This window comes from Oryctolagus cuniculus, chromosome 8 (genome assembly GCF_051225735.1).
Source record: "Oryctolagus cuniculus isolate XC-2025 breed Fujian yellow rabbit chromosome 8, ASM5122573v1, whole genome shotgun sequence".
NCBI lineage: Eukaryota > Metazoa > Chordata > Mammalia > Lagomorpha > Leporidae > Oryctolagus > Oryctolagus cuniculus.
Window position 1 is genome coordinate 126,321,256 of NC_142874.1, and position 27,227 is coordinate 126,348,482.

General features: G+C 38.7%; 1 protein-coding gene across 1 annotated transcript; it reads left to right on the forward strand.

Annotated features, from left to right (window-relative positions):
* The first annotated feature begins 702 nt into the window (after window positions 1-702).
* Window positions 703-27,227, forward strand: LOC149125157 (UDP-glucuronosyltransferase 2B13-like). Its single transcript, XM_089302695.1, has 6 exons — window positions 703-1,452; window positions 2,048-2,196; window positions 17,595-17,726; window positions 21,523-21,610; window positions 22,814-23,033; window positions 25,725-27,227. Exons 1-6 carry the CDS (start codon window positions 726-728, stop codon window positions 26,002-26,004), a joined length of 1,596 nt encoding a protein of 531 aa, XP_089158821.1. The 5' UTR covers window positions 703-725; the 3' UTR covers window positions 26,005-27,227.

Sequence of the window (27,227 nt, forward strand, 5' to 3'; positions counted from 1 at the left end):
TATTATCAGAGATTCTACCCAAAAAATGCCCTGAACCAGCCTAAGAAACATTATCATGTTCTGTGTCACAGAGACTGCAGATGCAAGTCACTCTCACTTGCTGCTGCTAGGGTCACTGCTCTAAAATCTCTTACATAACCCAACAGCCTTACGCAAGCAGGTCAGAGAATCTGAGAGAGGTGGCAGCACTTAATCATAAAAGAGACTCCAGGGGTCACCAGTGAAGCACAACTGATAAGCCGCTGTCCGCAACACTGGCGTAAGTTCAAGTGACAGAAGTTCAAGTCCTATCTGATCCATTTCTGATCGAACTCCCAATAATGTCCTGGGAAGGCATAGAAAGATTGCATGAGTATTTTAGGGCCTTGTTGCTCAAATAGGAAACCCAAGGAATTCCAAGTCTCATGGCTTCAGCTTGGACTTAGTCCTCAGTTATGAACATTAAAGGAGTAAACTGGTGGATGGAAGGTGTCTTTCTCTATTTTTCCCTCTCTCTGTAAGTCCTTAAAAATGTGGGGGAGTCTCTAAACACACTGATATACACAGAAGGTAATCTACCTTAACTTTTTCCAAATGCCATCTCAGTGTACAGATCTGATTGAGATATATTTACTATGACTAATTCAGGTTATATTTTAACTACATGATGAATTTCTTCATGGATTCAAGTTTGACTAGCTAAGAAAGGAACAGCAATTGGAGAGGAAGCACTGCACTTCACCAGGATGTCTGTGAAATGCATTTCAATTCTACTGCTGCTGCTACAGCTGAGCTGCTGCTTCAGCTCTGGGAGTTGTGGGAAGGTGCTGGTGTGGCCTATGGAATTCAGTCACTGGATGAATATGAAGACAATCCTAGATGCACTTGTCCAGCAAGGCCATGAAGTCACTGTCCTGAGATCTTCAGCTTCTGTTGTAATTGGTTCCAACAATGAATCGGGAATTAAATTTGAAACTTTTCATACATCCTACAGTAAAGATGATATCGAGAATTTTTTCATGGATTGGGTCTATAAAATGATAAATAATGTGTCAATAGAGAGTTACTGGGAAACATTTTCATTAATGAAAATGTTTGTTTTAAAATATTCTGACATTTGTGAAGACATCTGCAAAGAAGTCATTTTGAACAAGAAACTCATGACAAAGCTGCAGGAATTAAGATTTGATGTTGTTCTTCCAGATCCTGTTAGTCCTGGTGGTGAGCTGCTGGCTGAGCTACTTAAAATACCCCTCGTGTACAGTCTTCGTGGCTTTTTTGGCTACATGTTGCAAAAGCATGGTGGAGGACTCTTACTGCCTCCTTCCTATGTACCTGTTATGATGTCTGGTCTAGGCAGTCAAATGACATTCATGGAGAGGGTGCAAAATCTGCTATGCGTGCTTTACTTTGACTTTTGGTTCCCAAAATTTAATGAGAAGCGATGGGATCGATTTTACAGTGAAGTACTGGGTAAGTCATTTTTTTAATTGATCCTAACTTTTGTGATTTTGAATGTGAGCTTGTATGAATGCAAAATCAAAGGAATTCATCTTTTATAGGTAAAATAATGAAATAAAAATATAAAAAGATTTGTCATTCTCACAAATGTAATGCAATAGTGTTTACATCACAGGGTCAGTTTAAGCCAATGGACCATCACTAGATTAGGGTGTTCCAGGGCGGCATACAACCACAAATAGAAATACGGAGGATTTCACCAAGCTTTTCCATGCCTATTTTACTCTACATTTTCCATGTTTGATTCTATAGTGCTCTATTTTAATGGTTACTTATGATTATGAGCTTACTGAGTTGAGATTCTATGTTTATTATTCCCTGGTATTGTCACACACATACACATACACACACACACACATATAATGTGAACCATGCATAAATTTTACATGTAAATTATACGATGCCTATATAACATATTCGGTTTCACACTGTGTGCTTTATACATCATTCACTGCATAATTCCAACGCCTTTCAGAATTTGACATAATGTACTTCACATCACATTTCCCTCACTACTCTCCCTCTTCTTTCTTTTTCTCACATTCAGGAAGACCTGTTACGTTCTTGGAGCTAATGGGGAAAGCTGACATGTGGCTCATTCGAAGCTACTGGGACTTGGAGTTTCCTCGGCCACTTTTACCAAACTTTGATTTCATCGGAGGGCTCCACTGCAAACCTGCCAAACCTCTGCCTCAGGTAAGTAAGTTCCTGTGTGCTATATTTGGTTCGCTTCATATTTTCCATAGAAATGACTCTACATTCTTCATTTACAACATTTGATTCAAAGGAAGAGTTACAGGAAATGGTGGGAAAATCTTTCCAGGGGGAAATTCACATGAGGGGGCTTAAAAGTTTATGGAAATTTGAATAAGAAGCCAATGTACACTTTCCATGGACAATTTAAAAAGTGCTTGTATTTCAGCACCATCACAAGTATCCAGAGTTCACCTTCATTACAGAGTAAAATGCAAAATCTGGGAGACTTTGAGACAATAGTCTGTTAGATTAAGGTCTTCATTATTCAACACATAAGAAAATACAAGTCACTTTTTTGATGTATACTCATGAAGTGACTAGAATTTAACAGAAGCATGTGTTGGACATACAGAGGCAAGGTGGACACAGTGTCTTCTCTCCTCCATCGCCTTTAGATCCCTTTAGGATACACTATGGGCAAATGATTAAACTTGAGTGGAAATGTTTAGATTGGAAAGAAGGACAGTGTTGGGAGAATATCTAATAAGGATCATAAGAGACGTCCAGGAGCCACTGATACTAAAGGTCAAAAACAGAGGATGTGCAGGAACAGGGAGAAGAGGGAAGAAAAAAATCCATAAAAAAGGACCAAGTTTTTTTTTTTAAGATTTATTTATTGGAATGGGAGAGGGACTGGGAGATGGGAGGGGTGCGAGTGGGTGGGAAGTTATGGGGGGAAAGCAGTTGTAATCCATAAACTGTAATTGAAAATTTATATTTACTAAATAAAGTTAAAAAAAGATTTATTTATTTCAAAGTTAGAAACAGAGAGGCAGACACACTCACTCACACACACACACACACACACACACACATTGAGTGAGAGAGAGAGAGAGAGAGAAGGGGGGGAGGGAACTTTTATCCACTGGTTCACTTTCCAAATGGTCACAATGACCAGGGCCATGTCAAAGCCAGGAACTAAGAGCTTTATCCAGGTCTCCCACTTGGGTGACAGGAGCACAAGCACTTGGACCATTGCTTTTCCCAGGCCATTAGCAAGGACCTGAATTGAAAGTGGAACAGCCAGGATTCGAACCAGTACCCATATGGGGTTCTGGCATGGCAAGGCATGGCTTAACCTGATGCACCACAATGTCAACCCTAGTACTAGAGTTTTAAGCACAGTTTTCAAGAACTGCTATTTTAGAATTAGTTGAAGGGCCTGTGCTGTGGCACAGTGGGGTAAACCAGAGCCTACAGGGTCTGCATCCCATATGGGTACTGGTTCAAGACCAGTTCAATTCGGGTCCAGATACCTGCTTGTGCCTAGGAAAGCAGTGGAAGGCAGCCCACGTGCTTGAGCCTCTGTACCCACATGGGAGACCTGGACGAGGTTCCTGGCTCCTGGCAACGGCTTGGCCCAGCCCCAAATCATTGTGGCCATTTGGAGGGTGAATGAGTAAGTGGAAGATCTCTCTCTTTCTCGCTTTTTTTTTAATCTTTTTTAAAAAGAAAAGAAAGAATTAGAAGTTGAATAAAGAGCTTATTTCACTAGAGAGGAAATTTGGTATGTGTAACAGGAAAGAGTTTAAAATATCTCATAAGAACATTGAAGAAATCAAAGAGTTGATAAGATATGATCAGATTACTTTAAAAAGAAAACAGTTTTGAAGATTCAAACATTGGATTAGATTTAAGAGAGGTATGACTGTGGAAAAGATGAGACTTAAGATGGTGGTTCCCTATGAGTAATTAAATCCCATGTCATTTAAAAATTTAAACACCGTGGATGTCACTGGCTCACAGAGCCTGACTCCTTCTCTAGGTTATTTGTCACAGACGGAGGACTCACAACCTGCATGCCATATATGGATTATAATAAAATATGTTGTATTAAAAAAAGACAACTGTAAGAGTTCAGGCAGGGACCAATGCTGTGGTGTAGTGGGTAAAGCCACCGCCTGCAGTGCCAACATCCTATATGGGCATCGGTTCTAGTTCCGGCTGCTCCATTTCCAATCCAGCTCTCTGCTATGGCTTGGGAAAGCAGTGGAAAATGGCCCAAGTCTTTGGGCCCCTGCACCTCATGGGAGACCTGGGAGAACCTCCTAGCTCTTGGATTCAGGTGGGCACAGCTCCGGCCACTACAGCCAATTAGGGGCGTGAACTAGCAGATGGAAGACCTCTCTCTCTCTTTCTCTCTTCTCCTCTCTCTCTTTCTCTCTCCCCCTGCCTCTCCTCTCTCTATGTAACTCTGACCTTCAGATAAATAAATAAATCTTTTTTAAAAAAAATAAGTTCAGGCAGCAGACAGTGGAGAAATAGACTTTAATAGTCGTAGGAATGACTACATTTGATTTCATAACAGTAACACCACCAGTATGCTCTGTTAATATAGCTAATGCATCTAAAATGCCTCCAATATCCAAAGGGATGAAATCCATCCACATGTCAAGGAGACATCTACCTACATCTTATTATATCACTTATTGCATAATATTACATCACTATTAGATTACATCACTATTACTATTACATCTTATTATAGCACTATTTACAATATCAAGAAGTAGGAATTGAAGTTTAAGTCTATCCACTGGCGAATGATGTGGTACATATAAAATATGAAATACTATTAAAAAAATAAGATAAATCCAGTCATTTGTGACAACAGTGGTGAAACTTCAAAATAATCCAAGCATAGAAAGATAAGAACTGCATCATCTCTTTCATAATTAGAATCTAACAAAGTTGATCTCATAGTAGTTGGAAATTGATTGGCAGTTATCAAAAGCCAGGGAGAGTTGAAGGATGAGAGTGATGGGAAAATGGTGATAAACAAGTACTTAGTTATAGTTAGGAAATTGTTGTAAGTTCTGACAAAAATAAATCTGGGGGAAAAAGAATTTGTAATGTTTCACCATAAATAAATTATATATGTTTGAAAATATGTAATATGTTTACCTTTATTTGAACATTACATAATGTATGTATATATTAAAATTTTGCATTCTACTCTATAAATATATATATACTTTTTATCTGTGAGTTAAAACATAAAAATGAAACACAATATAAAATGTCTCTGGCACAGTAAACCAGAACTATTGCTGACTATTGACATTGTTATTGCTCTTGTTGTTTCTCATACAATTAATGTCTTTTCAGTAGACTGAAATTATGTTCTCAAGTAAAGTCAAAGAGAAGAAAAATATAGTATACTCATTTAAAGTAAAGTCAAAGAGAAGAAAAATATAGTAGACTCATTTAAAAGCAAGTGTTAAGTTTTGACAATCAGTTGAGAAAGATGAGAGCTAAGGTTTGATTGTAAGCATTGAGGCTCTTCACCAGTATTCCAGCCTAACAGGAAAACCACTTCTCGACAACAAATGTGTGGCTCTGAATTATTTGCAGCCACACCCAATGTTTACTGCTTTCACCACCACATTACATCATTTCTTGTTGAGATCCAGATTTATAACAAAACATGAAAGAAATGGAATCTTCTAAGGGCAATGATTTCTGTCTTTTGACAAGCCTACGGGACACCACAGTAAAGCTCCCTTAGGGAAACTGGGCCTCAGTCTCATAGGTACCTGGGAGAATAACATCAGGGGAAATGTGCACTGTGTAGGGAATGAAGGTTTAGGAATTCCTACTCATTGTGCCTGAAAGTGGCCTTCAGTTTATAATTGAAATAGAATTCTGTCAGTGCACAGGATGGCATTTTTCATAAAGGAAATCAAGAATTTAATATATTTTAAATTCATATCGCACTTTTAAGACTGTGCAAGCAAATATTCTAAACATATGTGTATATAAAGATCTATCTATATATGTATTCTCATAATATGATCTCTATAATATTCTTTGTATAAAATGATCTCAAGAAATACTAAATTATTTGACATCTTACAGCTTAGTAAAGCTAATATTAAATGCTTAAAATAAAATATCTATTTTGAATGCACGTAGTTTGGCTTCATATGGTAATTTTCACAGGTCTAAAGGCTGAGGCAATATTAGTGAGAATACGATACAACATATGTCTACACTGAATGATTTCCTGATTTTCATAAAGGGAAAGTGACAGTGTTACTAAGAGGAGGAAAAAGAGCAATACTAGAGAAAAAGAAGATGGATAGAATTTAAATGGTGTTAGTTTTTAAAAATACCTGCTGTTATTAACAATTATGTCCCATCATCCATTACATAGGAAATCTATAAAGCATATATTGAGTAACAAATATTCCACTGATGGCAATTATGAAATAATTGTTTTTAGAATGCCATTCTTTGAAAAATTTAGGTGAGAGTGACTAGACATTGAAAACATTTTTATATTCACTGAGAAAATGCCATACTCATTACTGCAAGCAAACTGTCCCTAAGTGTTCAGCTGAACTAATGATTCTATATAAAACTGATATACAACATAAGAAATGCATTTAGGAAACTATTTTCTATGACTAGGATGCCGTTTTATTTCAAGGATGCATTGGATTTCAAATTATCAATATGTAAAAATAGCTTCATATAAATGGAACATTGGGACAATGTATACTGTTTAGTAATAAATAGCATACAGCAATGCTGCTTGACACACTCCAGCATACTGCTATTTGTTGTTGTTGTTGACAAGTAGTGATGTGTTTCCCATCTCTATCTATGCAGTTCTTGAAAAAATTTTTAAAGGTTTAAAATTGTATAAGACTTTCTTCAAACAAATAATTGATATGAGTGTAGTAAATGCATGGATTATTGACGAAGTTGTGAAAAAGACAGGAAAGATTTCTTAAATGTGTTGGATTTAAAAAGAGAAAACTGCTTAACATACCTAAAATTATTTAAATCAGGACATTTCAAGAGGAAGGAAGTATAAAATGCTTGGACCCTTTACTATCTAAGATGATTTAACATGAGAACTCATATTATTCAAAATTAGTAAGACCAATGACACTATCAAAACAAGCTGTATCACATGAATCCAACAACATATCACCATAAATGCGATGGAATGCTTTCTGAAAGTATTTTGCATCTTTGCACTGAAAATAATTGTACTAGTAATGAAAGTCATTTATTTGCTATTATGCAATACATGAAAAGTTTCATATTTGTCCAATGTCCTATTTATAAAGTGAACTACATATGACACACTTGTATTGTCCTTTCACAATCTACATTTTTATTCTTAATAATAATAAAAGATATAACTCTCAATTATGCTTCACAACATTTTTAATGCACTAGTGTCAATTCTGTTCAAATATTTGCAGAATTCAAATTCTCAGACTTCATGGATTTAGTTGTGTAAACAATATTTGAAACCAAGTACAGAATTGTGGAGCTTAATTACATATTCTGTTAAAACATCTGTTTCCCCTACCAACTTGCTTTTTTATTAATTATCGTAAGCTCATATAATCTCTGTCCTTTTGTAAGACAGAAGAGAGAAGTTTAACAAATAACATAGAGTGACTTAAAAATATACTCTTTGGTTTATAAGACATGAAAATGTACAGAGAGAGCGGGAGCCAAGATGGCGGAATAGTGAGGGCACGCACTGATAGTCCGGGAAAAGATAGTTTAATAAAAGTGGAGTTACGGTAACCTCACGAAAAGGATCAGGGAAAAATTGCAGAGGAAACTCTTCCAGATCTAGTGGCTGTGACTCCGAGGACCTACGGGGAGAGCAAGGTCGCCCACCGCGTGGAAGCCAGGCCGCGGGAGCCACCAGAGCCACCGGACCCACCAGACCCGTCGGACCCGCTGGACCCTCCAGACCTGCCAGACCTGCCGGACACACCGGACACGCCGGACCCGTTGGAGCTGCAGGGTCTGCGTGCCAGCTGGAAGGGGAGGTGAGGAAAAAAACCTCTCTGCAACCCGAGACATTGGCGGGGAAAGGCAGAAAGAGCCTGCAGAGAACGAGGCCTGAAACTCCATTGGGGAAAGTTTACCAGGCTGGCTGGAGGAGAGAAAAATATCGAATAAATAAGGTGAACCATCATGGACATTTAGCCTCTCTCTCCACTCACCTTACAAAGCCGAGCAAGACAAAGGGCAGATGCCATTTTACCTAAGTAAAGCAGTGCACACCATTTTGCATATGTAAAGCGGGTGCCCCTCATTAGCCAAGCAGAAACACCTGACTCTGGTAAGCAAACGAATACCCACAGGGGCCAGATTTCATACATCAACTACTCTCAATTCCACTCAGCTGTGTGGAATTACTTCCCAACTGAGTCAAAAAAAAAAAAAAAGAGAGAGAGAGAGAGAGACAGAGAAAGAGAGAGAGAGCCAGAGCAAGCAAGAGAACAATCAGGGTGAATCACCTTTGGCACACCCTTAACCCCATAGAACCAGAGCTCTCTTGCCACACCGATCACAGCCTTTAAGGATCCATCAAAAGCAGACAGTCCACTTAATCTAGAGTCACAGTATAACCAGAAACAAATAAAGAATATCTCCAATATGCCAAACAAACGCAAAAGCCGAGGTAACAAGAACAAGGATGACAACCCCAAATGAAACAGACACCCCAATTCAAGATTATGAAGATGATGAGATAGAAGAAATGCAAGAGCAGATCTCAAAAAATTGATAAGAACATTAAGAAGTTCTCAACAATAAATTCTTGAACTACAGAAATCCTTAATGGACAAGATAGAAAATCTCTCTTGTGAAAAGGAAATATTAAGGAGGAATCAAAATGAAATGAAACAACTAGCAGAACACGAAACTGTGATAGTGACAAGAAATCATAATGAAGTGAAGAATTCAATAGATCAAATGACAAACACATTAGAGAGCTTTACAAACAGAATGGGTGAAGCAGAAGAGAGAATATCAGACTTAGAAGACAGAGAACAGGAAAATATACAATCAAACCACAGAAAAGAAGAGGAAATTAGAAATCCAAAAAATATTGTCAGTGATCTTCAGGATACTATTAAAAAACCCAACATTCGGGTTCTAAGAGTTCCTGAAGGCATGGAGAGGGAGAAAGGATTAGAAGGCCTTTTTAGAGAGATATTAGCAGAAAATTTCCCAGGTTTGGAGAAGGACAGAGACATCCTAGTACAGAAAGCTCATAGAACCCCCAGTAAACATGACCAAAAGAGATCCTCACCACGACACGTTGTAATTAAACTCTCCACAGTGAAACATAAAGAAAAGATCCTAAAATGTGCAAGAGAGAAACGTCAGATTACTCTCAGAGGATCTCCAATCAGACTCACTGCTGACTTCTCATCAGAAACTCTACGAGCTAGGAGGGAATGGCGAGATATAGCCCAGGTAATAAGAGAGAAAAACTGCCAGCCCAGAATATTATATCCTGCAAAGTTCTCATTTGTGAATGAAGGTGAAATAAAGACCTTTCACAACAAACAGAAATTGAAAGAATTTGTCGCCACTCATCCAGCCCTGCAAAAGATGCTTAAAGATGTGTTACACACAGAAACAAAGAAACACAGTCATCAATATGAAAGAAGGTAAAGGAAGGAAACCTCACAGCAAAAGATCACAGGGAATTCAAAGCATATATTAGAACTTATCTTTGGCAAATGGCAGGGCAAAGCTGCTACTTATCAATAGTCACATTGAACGTTAATGGCCTGAACTGTCCAGTTAAAAGAAACCGATTGGCTGATTGGCTTAAGGAACAAAACCCATCTATTTGCTGCTTACAAGAAACACATCTTTCCAACAAAGATCCACACAGACTGAAAGTGAAAGGCTGGAAAAAGATATACCATGCCAACAGAAATGAGAAAAGAGCGGGCGAAGCCATCTTAATATCAGACAACATAAACTTTACCACAAAAACTGTTAAGAGTGACAAAGAGGGGGCACTACATAATGATTAAGGGATCAATTCAACAGGAAGATATGACGATTATCAATGTATATGCACCTAATTACAGGGCACCGGTTTATTTAAAAGATTTGCTAAGGTACTTAAAGAGAGACTTAGACCCCAATACAATAGTACTGGGGGACTTCAGAAATAGATCAACAGGATAGAAGATCAGCAAGGAGACAGTAGATTTAAACAACACTATATCCCAAATGGATCTAACAGATATCTACAGAACTTTTCATCCTAAACAGAAAGCATTTCCATTCTTCTCAGCAGTACATGGAACCTTCTCTAGGACTGACCACATACTAGGCCATAAACAAGTCTCAGCAAATTCAAAAGAATTAGAATCATACCATGGGTCTTCTCAGACCAGAAGCTTCTCAGCTTCTCAGGAATGAAGTTGGAAATTAGCAACTCAGGAATCCCTAGAGCATACGCAAACACATGAAAATTGAACAACATGCTCCTGAATGAACACTGGGTCATTCAAGAAATCAAAAGAGAAATCAAAAACTTTCTGGAAGTATATGAGGATAACAGCGCAACATATCAAAACTTATGGGATACAGCAAAAGCAGCGTTAAGAGGAAGGTTTATATCAATAGGTGCCCACATCAAGAAATTGGAAAGGCACCAAATAGATGAGCTTTCAATTCACCTCAAGGATCGAGAAAAACTGCACCAAACCAGACCCAAATCTAGTAGGAGAAGAGAAATAATTAAAATCAGAGAAGAAATCAACAGGATTGAATAAAAAAAAAATTACAAAAAATCAGCCAAACGAGGAGCTGGTTTTTTGAAAAAAGCAACAAAATTGACAACCCATTGGCCCAACGAACTAAAAAAAGAAGAGAAAAGACCCAAATCAGTAAAATCAGAGATGAAAAAATAAACCTAACAACAGACACCACAGAAATAAAAAGAATCATCAGAAATTACTACAAGGACCTCTATGCCAGCAAACAGGGAAACCTATCAGAAATGGATAGATTCCTGGACACAGGCAACCTATCTAAATTGAACCAGGAAGACATCGAAAACCTAAACAGACCCATAACTGAGATAGAAATTGAAACAGTAATAAAGGCCCTCCCAACAAAGAAAAGCCCAGGACCAGATGGATTCACTGCTGAATTCTACCAGACATTTAAAGAAGAACTGACTCCAATTCTTCTCAAACAATTCAGAACAATCGAAAAAGAGGGAATCCTCCAAAATTCTTTCTATGAATCCAGCATCACCTTAATTCCTAAGCTGGAAAAAGATGCAACAATTGAATGGGGAAAAGTTGGAAGCATTTCCACTGAGATCTGGTACCAGACAGGGATGCCCACTCTCACCACTGCTACTCAATATAGTTCTGGAAGTTCTATCCAGAGCTATTAGGCAAAAAAAAGAAATTAAAGGGATACAAATTGGGAAGGAAGACCTCAAACTATCCCTCTTTGCAGATGATATGATTATTTAGGGGACCCAAAGAACTCTACTAAGAGACTATTGGAACTCACAGAAGAGTTTGGCAAAGTAGCAGGATATAAAATCAATGCACAAAAATCAACAGCCTTTGTATACACAGGCAATACTACGGCTGAGGAAGAACTTCTAAGATCAATCCCATTCACAATAGCTACAAAAACAATCAAATACCTTGGAATAAACTTAACCAAGGACGTTAAAGATCTCTACGATGAAAATTACAAAACCTTAAAGAAAGAAATAGAAGAGGATACCAAGAAATGGAAAACTCTTCCATGCTCATGGATTGGAAGAATCAATATCATCAAAATGTCCATTCTCCCAAAAGCAATTTACAGATTCAATGCGATACCAATCAAGATACCAAAGACCTTCTTCTCAGATCTGGTAAAAATGATGCTGAAATTCATATGGAGACACAGGAGACCTTGAATGGCTAAAGCAATTTTGTACAACAAAAACAAAGCCGGAGGCATCACAATACCAGATTTCAGGACATCCTACAGGGCAGTTGTAATCAAAACAGCATGGTATTGGTACAGAAACAGATGGATAGACCAATGGAATAGAATTGAAACACCAGAAATCAATCCAAACATCTACAGCCAACTCATATTTGATCAAGGATACAAAACCAATCCCTGGAGTAAGGACAGTCTATTCAATAAATGGTTCTGGGAAAACTGGTTTTCCACATGCAGAATCATGAAGCAGGACCCCTACCTTTCCCCTTACACAAACATTCACTCAACATAGATTAAAGACTTAAATAAATGACCCGACACCATCAAATTACTAGAGAGCATTGGAAAAACCCTGCAAGATATAGGCACAGGCAAAGACTTCCTGGAAAATACCCCAGAAGCACAGGCAGTCAAACCAAAATTAACTTTTGGGATTGCATCAAATTGAGAAGTTTCTGTACTGCAAAAGAAACAGTCAGGAAAGTGAAGAGACAACCAACAGAATGGGAAAATATATTTGCAAACTATGCAACAGATAAAGGGTTAATAACAAGAATCTACAAAGAAATCAAGAAACTCCAGAACATCAAAACAAACAACACACTTAAGAGATGGGCCAAGGACCTCAATAGACATTTTTCAAAAGAGGAAATGCAAATGGCCAACAGACACATGAAAAAATGTTCAGGATCACCAGCAATCAGGGAAATGCAAATCAATACCACAATGAGGTTTCACCTCACCCCGGTTAGAATGGCTCACATGCAGAAATCTACCAACAATAGATGCTGGAGAGGATGTGGGGAAAAAGGGACACTAACCCACTGTTGGTGGGATTACAAACTGGAAAAGCCACTATGGAAGTCAGTCTGGAGATTCCTCAGAAACCTGAAAATAACCCTACCATTCAACCCAGCCATCCCCCTCCTTGGAATTTACCCATAGGAAATGAAATTGGCAAACAAAAAAGCTGTCTGCACATTAATGTTTATTGCCGCTCAATTCACAATAGCTAAGACCTGGAACCAACCCAAATGCCCATCAACAGTAGACTGAACAAAGAAATTATGGGACATGTACTCTATAGAATACTATACAGCACTCGAAAACAATGAAACCCGGTCATTTGCAACAAGATGGAGGAATGTGGAGAACATCATGCTGAGTGAATTAAGCCAGACCCAAAGGGACAAATATCATTTGTTCTCCCTGATTGGGGACAACTAACTGAGCACCAAAGGGGAAGCTTGTTGAAGTAAAATTGACACTATGAGAAACAGTGACTTGATCAGCTCTTGTCCTGACTGTTAATGTACAATGTAATACTTTATCCATTTTAGTATTTTTTTTGTTCTAGTAACATTGGTTGAACTCTGTAATTAACACACAATTATTCTTTTTATCCACTTTTTTAAAAACTACTATTTAATGAATATAAATTTCCAAAGTACAGCTTATGGATTACAATGGCTTCCACCCCATAATGTCCCTCCAACCCGCAACCCTCCCCTTATCCACTTCCTCTCCCCTTCCATTCACATCAAGATTCACTTTCGTTTCTCTTTATAGACAGAAGATCAGTTTAGCATACATTAAGTAAAGATTTCAACAGTTTGCTCCCACACAGAAACATAAAGTGAAAAATACTGTTTGAGTACTAGTTATAGCAATAAATCTCAATGTAAGGCACACTAAGGACAAAGATCCTACATGAGGAGTAAGTGCACAGTGTGACTCCTGTTGTTGACTTAACAAATTGACACTCTTGTTTATGGCATCAGTAATCACCCTAGGCTCTTGTCATGAGCTTCCAAGGCTATGGAAGCCCCCTGAGTTCACTGACTCTGATCATATTTAGACAAGGCCATGGTCAAAGTGGAAGTTCTCTCCTCCCTTCAGAGAAAGGTACCTCCTTCGTTGATGGCCCGTTCTTTCCAGTGGGATCTCACTCGTGGAGATCTTTCATTTAGGTTTTGTTTTTGTTTTTGTTTTTTGTTTTTTGTTTTTTGTTTTTTGTTTTTTGTTTTTGCCAGAGTGTCTTGGCTTTCCATGCCTGAAATACTCTCATTGGCATTTCAGCCAGATCCGAATACCTTAAGGGCTGATTAGGAGGCCAGAGTGCTGTTAGGATATTTGCCATTCTATGGGTCTGCTGTGTATCTCACTTCCCATGTTGGATCATTCTCTCCCTTTTTGATTCTATCAGCTAGTATTTGCAGACACTAGTCTTGTTTCTGTGATCCCTTTGGTTCTTAGTCCTATCATTATGATCAATTGTGAACAGAAATTGATCACTGGGACTAGTGAGATGGCATTGGTACATGCCACCTTGATGGGATTGAATTGGAATCCCCTGGTATGTTTCTAACTCTACCGTTTGATGTAAGTCAGCTTGAGCATGTCCCGAATTGCACATCTCTTCCCTCTCTTATTCCCACTCTTATATTTCACAGTGATAACTTTTCAGTTAAGTTTCAGCACTTAAGAAGAATTGTGTATTGATTACAGTATTCCACCAAACTATTCTGTAGAACAAATAAAAAAAATACTAAGAGGGATAACATATTAAGCTGCTCATCAACAGTCAGGGTGAGGGCTGATCAAGTCACCGTTGCTCAGAGTGTTCATTTCACTTTAACAGGTTTCCTTTTTGGTGCTCAGTTAGTTGTCACCTATCAAGGAGAACAAGTGGTATTTGTCCCTTTGGGGTTGGCTTACTTCACTCGGCATAATGTTTTCCAAATTCCTAACAGAGATCACTTTTCAGTTAAAATTTAAACACCTAACAACAATTGTGTGTTAATTACAGAGTTCAACCTATTGTACTACAACAAAAAATACTAAAATGGATACAGTATTACATTGTACATCAACCGTCAGGACAAGAACTGATCAAGTAACTGTTTCTCATAGTGTCCATTTCATTTCAACAAGTTTCCCCTTTGGTGCTCAGTTAGTTGTCCCCAATCAGGGAGAACATACGATATTTGTCCCTTTGGGACTGGCTTAATTCACTCAGCATGATGTTTTCCAAATTCCTCCATCTTGTTGCAAATGACCCGGTTTCATTGTTTTTGAGTGCTGTATAGTATTCTATAGAGTACATGTCCCATAATTTCTTTATCCAGTCTACTGTTGATGGGCATTTGGGTTGGTTCCAGGTCTTAGCTATTGTGAATTGAGCGGCAATAAACATTAATGTGCAGACAGCTTTTTTGTTTGCCAATTTCATTTCCTATGGGTAAATTCCAAGGAGGGGGATGGCTGGGTTGAATGGTAGGGTTAAATTCAGTTTTCTGAGGAATCTCCAGACTTACTTCCTTCGTGGCTTGACCAGTTTGCATTCCCACCACAGTGGGTTAGTGTCCCTTTTTCCCCACATCCTCTCCAGCATCTGTTGTTCGTAGATTTCTGAATGTGAGCCATTCTAACTGGGGTGAGGTACCGACAATGACTTCTGGGAAAACACCCCAGAAGCACAGGCAGTCAAAACCAAAATTAACATTTGGGATCGCATCAAATTGAGAAGTTTCTGTACTGCAAAAGAAACAGTCAGGAAAGTAAAGAAACAACCGACAGAATGGGAAAAAATATTTGCAAACTATGCAACAGATAAAGGGTTGATAACCAGAAACTACAAAGAAATCAAGAAACTCCAAAACATCAAAACAAACAACCTACAGAAGAGATTGGCCAAGGACCTCAATAATCATTTTTCAAAAGAGGAAATCCAAATGGCCAACAGACACATGAAAAAATGTTCAAGATCACTAGCAGTCAGGGAAATGCAAATCAAAAACACACAATTATTCTTAGGTATTTAAATTTTAACTGAAAAAGTGATCTCTATTAGGAATTTGCAAAGCATTATGCTGAGTGAAATAAGCCAGTCCCAGAGGGACAAATACCATATGTTTTCCCTGATTGGTGACAACTAACTGAGCACCAAAAAGGAAACCTGTTAAAGTGAAATGAACACTATGAGAAACGGTGACTTGATCAGCCCTCACCTTACTGTTGATGAACAAGTTAACACGTTATCCCTCTTTGTATTTTTGTTTGTTTGTTCTACTTAATACTTTTGGTTGAATACTGTAATCAATACACAATTCTTCTTAAGTGCTGAAACTTAACTGAAAAGTGATCACTGTGAAATATAAGAGCAGGAATAAGAGGGAAGAGATGTGCAATTTGGGACATGCTCATGCTGACTTACCTCAAACGGTAGAGTTAGAAACATACCAGGGAATTCCAATTCAATCCCATCAAGGTACATGTGCCAATGCCATCTCACTAGTCCCTGTGATTAATTTCAGTTCACAATTGATCATGATGATAGGACTAAGAGCCAAAGGGATCACATAAACAAGACTAGTGTGTGCAAATACTAGCTGATAGAATAAAAAAGGTTGAGAACAATCCAACATGGGAAGCAAGATACACATACACAGCAGACCCATAGAATGGCAGATGTCCTAAACAGCACTCTGGCCTCAGAATCAGCCCTTAAGGTATTTGGATCTGGCTAAAAAGCCCATGAGAGTATTTCAGGCATGGAAAGCCAAGACACTCTGGAAAAAAAAAAAAAAAACAACCACCCTACATGAAAGACCTCCACAAGTGAGATCCCAGTGAAAAGAACGTGTCATCAAGAAGGAGGTACCATTTTCTGAAGGGAGGAGGAGAGAACTTCCACTATGACTACGACCATGTACTTAACATGCTGTACAGTGTGATTTAATGCTATAGCTAGTACTCAAACAGTATTTTTCACTTTATGTTTCTCTGTGGGTGCAAACTGTTGAAATTTTTACTTAATATATGCTAAACCGATCTTCTGTATATAAAGAGAATTGAAAATGAATCTTGATGTGAATGGAAGGGGGAGGGAGAGGGAAAGGGGAGGGTTGCGGGTGGGAAGGAAGTTATGGGAGGGGGAAGCCATTGTAATCCATAAGCTGTACTTTGCAAATTTATATTCATTAAATAAAAGTTAAAAAAAAAAGCTGCTGGGGCCGGTGCTGTGGCGCAGCAGGTTAAAGCTCTGGCCTGAAGCACTGGCATCCCATATGGGCACAGATTCTAGTCCTGGCTGCTCCTTTTCCAAAAAAAAAAAAAGTATTTAGTAAGACTTTAATAAAATTATTTTGATTTCAAAAAAAAAGAAAAGAAAATGTACACAGAAAAGGAACTAGTAAGTGCCAAATCAGTATCTGTAGCATTTATTTATAAGAATACATTTTTAGTAACCTAAACTGAATATTAAGGAATGATTAAAATTTATATATACACAAATATATGCAACACATACTTATCACACCATTATAATTGCTCTACCAAAGAACTTTTAATAATGCTATATCAGCTAAAATAGAAGGTTTATTGCAAACAGAAGAACAAAGAAGATAAAAATATCACATATTTTCTGTAAAATACAAGATGAATATAAATTAGGATTTCAGTGCTCTAAACACGTATCCCATAATGTCCATAGGGCACGGAGTTTTAGTTTGGGAAGAGAAAGGGTTTTGAGACCCTGATAACCAACAATGCTGCTCTTTATGACAGACCCAATTTTCTCTTCACAGGAGATGGAAGACTTTGTGCAGAGCTCTGGAGAAGAGGGAGTGGTGGTGTTTTCCCTGGGGTCCATGATCAGTAACCTGACTGAAGAAAGGGCCAATGTGATTGCATCAGCTCTTGCCCAGCTGCCACAAAAGGTCAGAAATGTGCCCTAAGGGCAGGCAACCGCTGAATGAGCCTGCTAAACTCTGCAAAGTGTCTCATTACACATATTCCTATGTGAAGTGGAGATACTTATGATATCTATAATTCACTTCAGACATCAGTTAAACTCTTCATGACATGTGCAAAAATAGCACAGAGTATATTACATTGTAGATAACTTTGACATTGACATTTTGATCAGAAATGTACCTAACAGGTGACTCGTGAAACCTTGGAATACTCAATCATTTAGCAGGCAGATAAAGAGAAATCACTGAATTCTACCCTGCTGTTGGCTTCTTTGCTGGAAGGGTTGCGAGGCCACTGTGTACACTAAAGCTGTATTCAGACAGAGGCTGAATTTTCATTACTGACTGCACTACCTCAATAACATTAAGGGAATACTGAAACACATCTTAAGAGCATTATAAAGTTTAGGATTCTCATATAATCCATGTCTCTTTACTTTCCATAATTTGTATGTAGGGGTATTTAAGATACTAATCAGGAGCCTATTTGGAGAACAAAAGTCCAGAGCTCACCAAACATGAACCCAGCTATGCACTCATCTAAGTAGATTTAGAGAAACAGAAAAATTAATCTGCCCCTCACTACTGGACCCTAGCAGTGGCTTCGCAGAAAGATAGAAGCAGAAAAATTGGAGATGGGTCCTGTTCTGAAGGCACCTGTTGTACTTTATAAAAAGATCACTCCACAGAACTGTGATCCTAACTCATGAGTGCAATTCCTCTGGATTGAGGATGGAGATGGCAGTACAAGAAGGAGTCATTTCAAAGCAAGCCTGACACGTGATGGAGTTCCAATGTCCCCTTCTTTAAATAATAGTGGGAACTACATTTCTGATATATACAAGACACCTTTGAACTCTTGGTATTCAGCAACTACTTTTTAGCTTTCTAGCTGATAAAACCCTCTAGTAACTCCCCATGTTAATATCACAAAGAGAATCAGAAATTACTTTACCTCTCCTAAAGCAAATAGAAATGGTACACTCCAGTTTATGAGGATAAATACTCCAGTTATGATGATAAATTCAAATTTCTTTTTTTTAACTTTTATTTAATGAATATAAATTTCCAAAGTACAGCTTATGGATTAGAATGGCTTCCCCCACATAACGTCCCTCCAACCCGCAACCCTCCCCTTATCCACTTCCTCTCCCCTTCCATTCACATCAAGATTCACTTTCGTTTCTCTTTATAGACAGAAGATCAGTTTAGCATACATTAAGTAAAGATTTCAACAGTTTGCTCCCACACAAAAACATAAAGTGAAAAATGCCATTTGAGTACTAGTTATAGCATTAAATCTCAATGTAAGGCACACTAAGGACAAAGATCCTACATGAGGAGTAAGTGCACAGTGTGACTCCTGTTGTTGACTTAACAAATTGACACTCTTGTTTATGGCATCAGTAATCACCCTAGGCTCTTGTCATGAGCTTCCAAGGCTATGGAAGCCCCCTGAGTTCACTGACTCTGATCATATTTAGACAAGGCCATGGTCAAAGTGGAAGTTCTCTCCTCCCTTCAGAGAAAGGTACCTCCTTCTTTGATGACCCATTCTTTCCAGTGGGAGCTCACTCATGGAGATCTTTCATTTAGTTTTTTTTTTTTTCCACCAGAGTGTCTTGGCTTTCCATGCCTGAAATACTCTCATGGGCATTTCAGCTGGATCCGCATGCCTTAAGGTCTAATTATGAGGCCAGAGTGCTGTTAGGACATTTGCCATTCTATGGGTCTGCTGTGTATCTCACTTCCCATGTTGGATCATTCTCTCCCTTTTTTTATTCTATCAGCTAGTATTTGCAGACACTAGTCTTGTTTCTGTGATCCCTTTGGTTCTTAGTCCTTTCATTACGATCAATTGTGTACAGAAATTGATCACTGGGACAAGTGAAATGGCATTGGTACATGCCACCTCGATGGGATTGAAGGGGAAACTTGTTGAAGTGAAATGGACACTATGAGAAACACTGACTTGATCAGCTCTTGTCCTGACGGTTGATGTACAATGTAATACTTTATCCATTTTAGTATTTTTTTTGTTCTAGTACCATTGTTTGAACTCTGTAATTAACACACAATTATTCTTAGGTGTTTAAATTTTAACTGAAAAGTGTTCTCTGTTAGGAATTTGGAAAACATTATGTTGAGTGAAATAAGCCAATCCCAAAGGGACAAATACCACTTGTTCTCCTTGATAGGTGACAACTAACTGAGCACCAAAAAGGAAACCTGTTAAAGTGAAATGAACACTCTGAGCAACGGTGACTTGATCAGCCCTCACCCTGACTGTTGATGAGCAGCTTAATATGTTATCCCTCTTAGTATTTTTTTTGTTTGTTCTACTTAATAGTTTGGTGGAATACTGTAATCAATACACAATTCTTCTTAAGTGCTGAAACTTAACTGAAAAGTTATCACTGTGAAATATAAGAGTGGGAATAAGAGAGGGAAGAGATGTGCAATTCGGGACATGCTCAAGCTGACTTACCTCAAACGGTAGAGTTAGAAACATACCAGGGGATTCAAATAAATTCAGATTTCTAACATCAGTACCTTATTTTGGTAGCTGACAAGGAAATGATCTGGCTATAGTAGTAATCAGCATTAGCAGCTGTCAATGCTTTCAATACATCGTGGAAATCCTAATAGTCAGTTAAATAAAATTTAGCCTTATCACAATAATGGATTTTTTCAGACACTGTATGCTTATGAACTGACTCTTTCTTCCTATATTAAAAGAAATTCCAATTCTAGCAGTAGTGATACTATTATGGTTTCATTTCAAAAATGTATCTTAAAATTTTTATAAAACAAATTAAATGTAGTTCCTCAGTGCCAACCTATTTTATTTCTCAAATTAAAAGATGACAATTTCTCTGGGCCGGCACGATTGCGTAGCTGGTGTGGCCACTGCCTGCAATGCCACAATCCCGTGTTGGCTTTGCTTTGGGTCTTGGCTGCTCCACTTCTGCTCTGGTTCCCTGCTGTGAGCTGGGAGGGTGATGAAGAATGGCCCAGGTCCTTGGATTCGTCCACCTGTGTGGGAGACATGGAGGAAGCTCCTGGCTCCTGGCTTAGGATCGACTCAGCTCTGACCATTGCACTTATCTGGGGAGTGTACCAGTGGCTTGAAGACCTCTCTCTCTCTCTCTCTCATTCTGCCTCTTCCCCTCTGTAATTCTGCTTTACAAATACATGAATAAATGATTAAAAAAAATTGCAGATTCTCATAAAACAACTTATGGAACAGTGGATGCAAATAAACCCTTGTTTCCATTTTTTTTTAAATGTAAAAATGTTAATAGATTTGGAAGACAAGTCTCACATTTTAAACACAAACACATGTACAAACAAACATACATGCACATATCTATATATCTGTGTATCTATATAGATTTACAGATATATAGATATAGTTAATGCAGATCACAAGTAAACCAGTAATGAGATATTCTTCTTTCATTTGAATGAAGATCACCTAATAATGTCTTAGATGCTTGAATTTATCAAGCATCATCTTACCTGGGTTATATCCTATATGTGACACACCATGAATACATTCTAAACCTGACTGAATGCAACAAGAGTACAGGAGACATGAAGGCTTCATCTTTTAATTCTCATTATTTAAATTCTCTTGCCCTCTTTTCTTTGTCATTCCAATATAAGGTATTTAAGAGTGATCTCCAGCCTCCTTAGAATTTTAACATGCCATAATTACAAATCCAATTCATGAAATTGCTATTACTTTACCAAACAGGTTCTTTGGCGATTTGAAGGCAAGAAACCAGACATGTTAGGATCCAACACCCGGCTCTATAAGTGGATCCCCCAGAATGACCTTCTTGGTAAGGCTCTGGAGAACACATATTGAAAACACTAGTAACAGTCGATCAAGATAGGAGTAGTAAGACTTTGTTATTGAAAACCTAAAGAATCAAGCCAAATGGCTTTGCAATCCTTGCCCAGTCCTAGGGTAAATGTATTATAAGATTTGGAATTTTATGATACAAAATTTGTAGGCCCAGAATCAAAGTATCCTTATTTTCAGTGTATGTACATCTCAGAGAGAATTTCTCAGTCATTTCCAGGGGGGAAGGCATTTCACTGAAGGGTTCAGATGCTTTTGGGACACATGCCTCCTATACTGGAGTTCCTGGATTCAAGTTCCAACTCCAATTCTGATGCCCACTTCCTGCTGACTCACCCTAGATGAAGAAGGCAGCAGCTGATGGCTAAAATATTTGAGTCACTGGCAGCCACACAGGAGTCCTGGATTGAGTCCCAGCTCCTGGCTTCGGCCTGGCCCATTCCTAGCTGTTTGGTGCATTTGATGAATGAACCATAGTAAGAAGATCTCCTTCTCCCTTTGTTGCTCTAAGGACTTCCCTTGCACTGTGTGTGTAAGTGTATGTGTGTATGTGTGTGTCTAGTGCTTGATCTGTTTCTTACAAACATATTAATTAAATAATAATAATCTCTTGGCTTGTCAGATAGAATCCTAATTCAAACATTACATTTATCATCTGCCTTTTCCCCTATTATGGAAATTTACAAATACCACCAAAACTAATACCCTTCTGTTATTATGCAGAATTCTATGTTTTCTGTGGGAAACATTAACAACCTTTAAAATAAAGTAATAAGGAATTTCAAGATAGCGTGTGGGCAACCTTCTACAACTTATAAATCACACTCAGTGGTGGCACGGTTTCTTGGAGAGAGCATGTTCTAACAGGCACTCGACCTTTTAATTTGACACATATACAGTTCCTTTTTTCCAGAATGTACTCTTTCATACCCATTTGGCAATCTTGCATACAGTACAAGCCTCACGTCACATACCACCTCTTCCACGTGACCTTCCCTTACCTCCCCAGTGCACTTAGGTGCCTCTTTCTCTTGATCTAAAAGCTATTTAAATGCAGTTTCATGGACATTGATACTGTGTTGTTAGAGTACACTGCGCTTTTAGTGCCTCATATTATACATTTCTCATTTCATTTGTAAGATTTATAATTAATAATTTTCTAAAAATCACTCAATCCCAGGTCATCCAAAAACCAAGGCTTTTATAACTCATGGTGGAGCCAATGGTGTCTTCGAGGCAATCTACCATGGCATTCCCATGGTGGGCATTCCTTTGTTTGGAGATCAACTTGATAACATTGTCTACATGAAGGCCAAGGGAGCAGCTGTTAAGTTGAACTTGAAAACAATGTCCAGTGCAGATTTGCTCAATGCCTTGAAGACAGTCATTAATGACCCTTCGTGAGTATTACTGTTTCTTTACCATTACACAGTGTTTTCAGATCAATTTTCAGTGGAGGAATAAGGACTCAATTCTAATTTAGAACATGAACATCAGATTGAGTACAGATTTGCTTAATGCTAGAGGATAATCATCAATAATTCACTGGGAGTATCACTGTATCTTCTTGTGATGGATATATAGAATGATTATCAGAGGCTTAACGGTAGTGCACAGATTTTGAATTAGCCTGTCGCTCCCCCTCTTCATGGAAGAACGACACAGGACCCTGCGCTATTCTTTTGTCTGCTCGGCCCTTCCCGGGTTTGCTGCTGGTTCTTCCCGGGTTGGCTGCCGTCCTTCCACCTCCCTGGAAGGGCGGTTCCCCCTGCCACTTTCCCCATTTCCACGGGGGAGTGGCACATTGCCAGCCGGCTCTCTCGGGGGCTGCTCAGATGTTATTCAGATGTTCCCCTTAGATGTTCCTGGTGCATGTTGTCTCTCTCCTCCTTTATAGTCCTCTTCCACCAATCCCAACTCTGCTACCCACACGCCGAGTACGCTACTCTCCTCCAATCAGGAGCAGCTCCTGCAGCTTGTCAAGTTGGTGACAGGCAGCTGTGTAGAAGCTGTTTACTCCTCTCCCAGGGCCATATTGTGGGAGAGCAGATGCATAGAATAAGTCTTAATTCGAGTAACTTAATCTAGTCCGAGTTGCTCCCCACATTAGCCAATGATTGAAATGTGGAGCATCAATGAAGAAGGTTAACAGAGGATGACAAGGAAGTATTAGGAACAGAATTGTAGCCAGGAGGCAGGAATGTTATAATTGTACAAACTTAGGATCTTCACAGTTATAATTTTCTTTCAGCATAAGCACTCTTAAAATTGTATTTCAAAATCAATTTTGTTGTGTTGGTACAGATTTAAAACATGATATGTGGAATACATATTAATAATAAACAATGGTACTATAGTGCAACAGTATATGTGCCATTATTTCACATATATATTCATATAGTTGTGTTTTAAAAAATTATTCTGATTTGTTTTCAGTAAATCTGCATGGAAATATCAAATAATATTTTCAGTGACATTCCAGGGTTCTCAAATTTTCTATTCTTTTTTTTTTTTTTTTGACAGGCAGAGTGGACAGTGAGATTGAGAGACAGAGAGAAAGGTCTTCCTTTTGCCGTTGGTTCACCCTCCAATGGCCGCCGCGGCCGGCGCGCGGCGGCCGGTGCACTGCGCTGATCCGATGGCAGGAGCCAGGAGCCAGGTGCTTTTCCTGGTCTTCCCTGTGGGTGCAGGGCCCAAGCACCTGGGCCATCCTCCACTGCACTCCCTGGCCACAGCAGAGGGCTGGCCTGGAAGAGGGGCAACCAGGACAGAATCTGGCGCCTCTACCGGGACTAGAACCCGGTGTGCCGGCGCCGCTAGGCAGAAGATTAGCCTAGTGAGCCGCGGCGCCGGCCTCAAATTTTCTATTCTAATGCTGCAGTGCTGTCACGGATAGATAGTAGCAACTAGGATTTTCAAGTTTACTCAGTTAAAACTTCCTGAACAAAAAGGAGATATTTCTTTTCCATATGGGGATATTCTTAGGTCTATGGCTGTGGTTATTACTGTCTTACCTGGAAGATTATAAAATAAAGATTTAATTGATTTGCACTACAGAAGATGGAATATCCTTGTTTCATAATAATTTTTGAAAGTAGAGATATTTTCTTCCAACATTATTTCATCTAACAATAAAAACTGGATCACAGATATTTGTAAAAAGGGCAAGAAAATGTCAAGAGTCAGGATTCAAAGAAAAGCAATTCGCTTTCATACTTTCATAGCTTTAATTATCACTTCATTCATTAATAATTAACTTTTTTTTGCCAGGCAGTGTTAAACAGTGAGAGAGAGAGAGAGAGAGAGAGAGAGACAGAGAGAAAGGTCTTCCTTCCATTGGTTCACTCCCGTAAATGGCCGCAACTGCTGGTGTTGCACTGACCACAATCCAGGAGCCGGGTGCTTCCTCCCGGTCTCCCACGCAGTTGCAGGGACCCAAATACTTGTGCCATCCTCCGCTTCCCTCCTGGGCCACAGCAGAGAGCTGGACTGGGAGAGGAGCAACCGGGACGACTACCCGGCACCCCAACCAGGACTAAAACACGATGTCCTGGTGCCACAGGCGGAGGATTATCCTAGTGAGCCACAGTGCCGGCCAATGCTTAATGTTTCAACACTATACCAACTCCTGGTTGATACCAACTACTTATCAACATTTTAAAGACATTTCCCTAACCCATATGACAAACTAGCAGCCTATATTTAAAATTTTGAACTATTTTGAACATTGTATGTCAGGTCCATTCACAATTGCTTACTGAATAATTCCAGCTCCACATCTCTAATAGTTTTGTTGTTGGTTTTGCTTGTTTTGCTTTCACTAGCTTCCCTTTATCCAGAGGACGTAACTAATTTCAAATTCTAGACTGGGATGTTAGAAATCCTGGATCTTTCCAAACCTCTCTCTGCATCTTCACATTTTATGTATTCAACAAATTCCAGCCTATAAATGTAAGGTCTCTATAAAGCCTTCTGAAGAAATAATTTTCTTCTACATTTTCTTGACACTCATCTTTCGCATCTACATGAAAAGTATAGACCCACAATTCCTAGTTCACTCTATAAGATGATGTCCATTAATTTTCCTTCAGCTATAAGGAGAACGCCATGACGTTATCAAGAATTCACCACGATCAGCCCATGAAGCCGCTGGACCGAGCAGTCTTCTGGATCGAGTACGTCATGCGCCACAAAGGAGCCAAACATCTCCGGGTTGCAGCCCATGACCTCACCTGGTACCAGTACCACTCTCTGGATGTGATTGGGTTCCTGCTGGCATGTGTGGCAATCACTACTTACCTTATCGTGAAATGTTGCCTTCTTGTTTATCGAAATGTTCTTGGGGCAGGAAAGAAGAAAAAGAGGGATTAGAGCTTGTTCATGTCTAAGGCTATTAATTTACCAGAGTTGAAATCATTCCTTTGATATCAAAGACTATGTATCATTGTGTGGAAGATGGTCCTTCTCATTTGGTCAGACCTGTGTCTTCCTGATTTTTCCAGATGTTTTATTCTTGATTAAACGTTTAGAAACACACAACTCAAATTGCACAGATCCTCAAGTAATACTACTTTAATCACAGCACTGAAAAATGAGACTCACTGGCACTTTAACCTGGTGGTGGTTGAGGAGTGAAGCCTGAGGTGTTCATGTGTATTTCCAGAAACATCATCTATTGAATTCCATACAATCAAGTAGAACATTCGTACCCAAACCAAAGAAAACCAGAGCCAGATCCTTGTAAAGGGGGGTACACAGATTTTACCAAGATTTCCATGAATCTAAGAGAGATTCCAGGATAAACTGACCTGAACTTTAACTAACTCAAAGTGACTGTGATATTTACAAAGTTGAAAAGTTAGGGTTGAGTAGAAAGAGTGTGAACCTCAAGTAAGAAAAGAATTTTATGTAAAAGGAACATTAGAGAAGAATGAAGTAGAAAATCACTAAAAATGATTATCAAGGTGTGTTAGAAAAAGTCCATTTTCAATTTGACAGAATTGTGTTTTCTTCAGCAAAAACTAAGCCATGGATGACAGGTTCGCCTTAGGGATATAGCACGTGACCCAGGGCAGATGCAAGACTGAGCAACCTTGCTCAAGTCTTTTAGCATGGTGCTTGGGAAGCTCTTTTGTACTACATGGGGTTCACAGTTCACCTTTTTCATGAAATACAAAACATGTCATCAAGAAAAATTCTTTTTGACTTGGAGAGCCCTAACACTTACTAACTAAATCTGTGTAATCTTGTAAATTATTTGGTTAGGAAAGTGAGATATATTTTCTACACTATGCCTTGAAAATGCTTGTTACAATGTTTGCTTTATTCAATATATAAAATGCTAGAGTTCCCTCCTCCTATAGGAAGATCTTCCATTACTTCGCCCTGCCTTTTCAAATCAGAAACTTCCAACTAATTTAATAACCAGGACACTGAGGATATGGTAACCAGTAGTTTTTTTTAATGTAGTCTCCCCTCACAATACATAGAACATAACATTGTGGATGGCATGAAAAGCTAAATATCATGCACACCAATTTTGAAAACCTATTTTGAAGAAAACTGTTTAAATGGAAAAATATATCCATGTCTTG

Bases quoted from the DNA above. Each gene is read 5' to 3' on its own strand.
- LOC149125157 (XM_089302695.1), top strand. From the start codon at position 726: ATGTCTGTGAAATGCATTTCAATTCTACTGCTGCTGCTACAGCTGAGC. The intron at 1,453-2,047 runs GTAAGTCATTTT...TCTCACATTCAG, and splicing joins ATTTTACAGTGAAGTACTGG to GAAGACCTGTTACGTTCTTG. The intron at 23,034-25,724 runs GTGAGTATTACT...ATTTTCCTTCAG, and splicing joins ACAGTCATTAATGACCCTTC to CTATAAGGAGAACGCCATGA.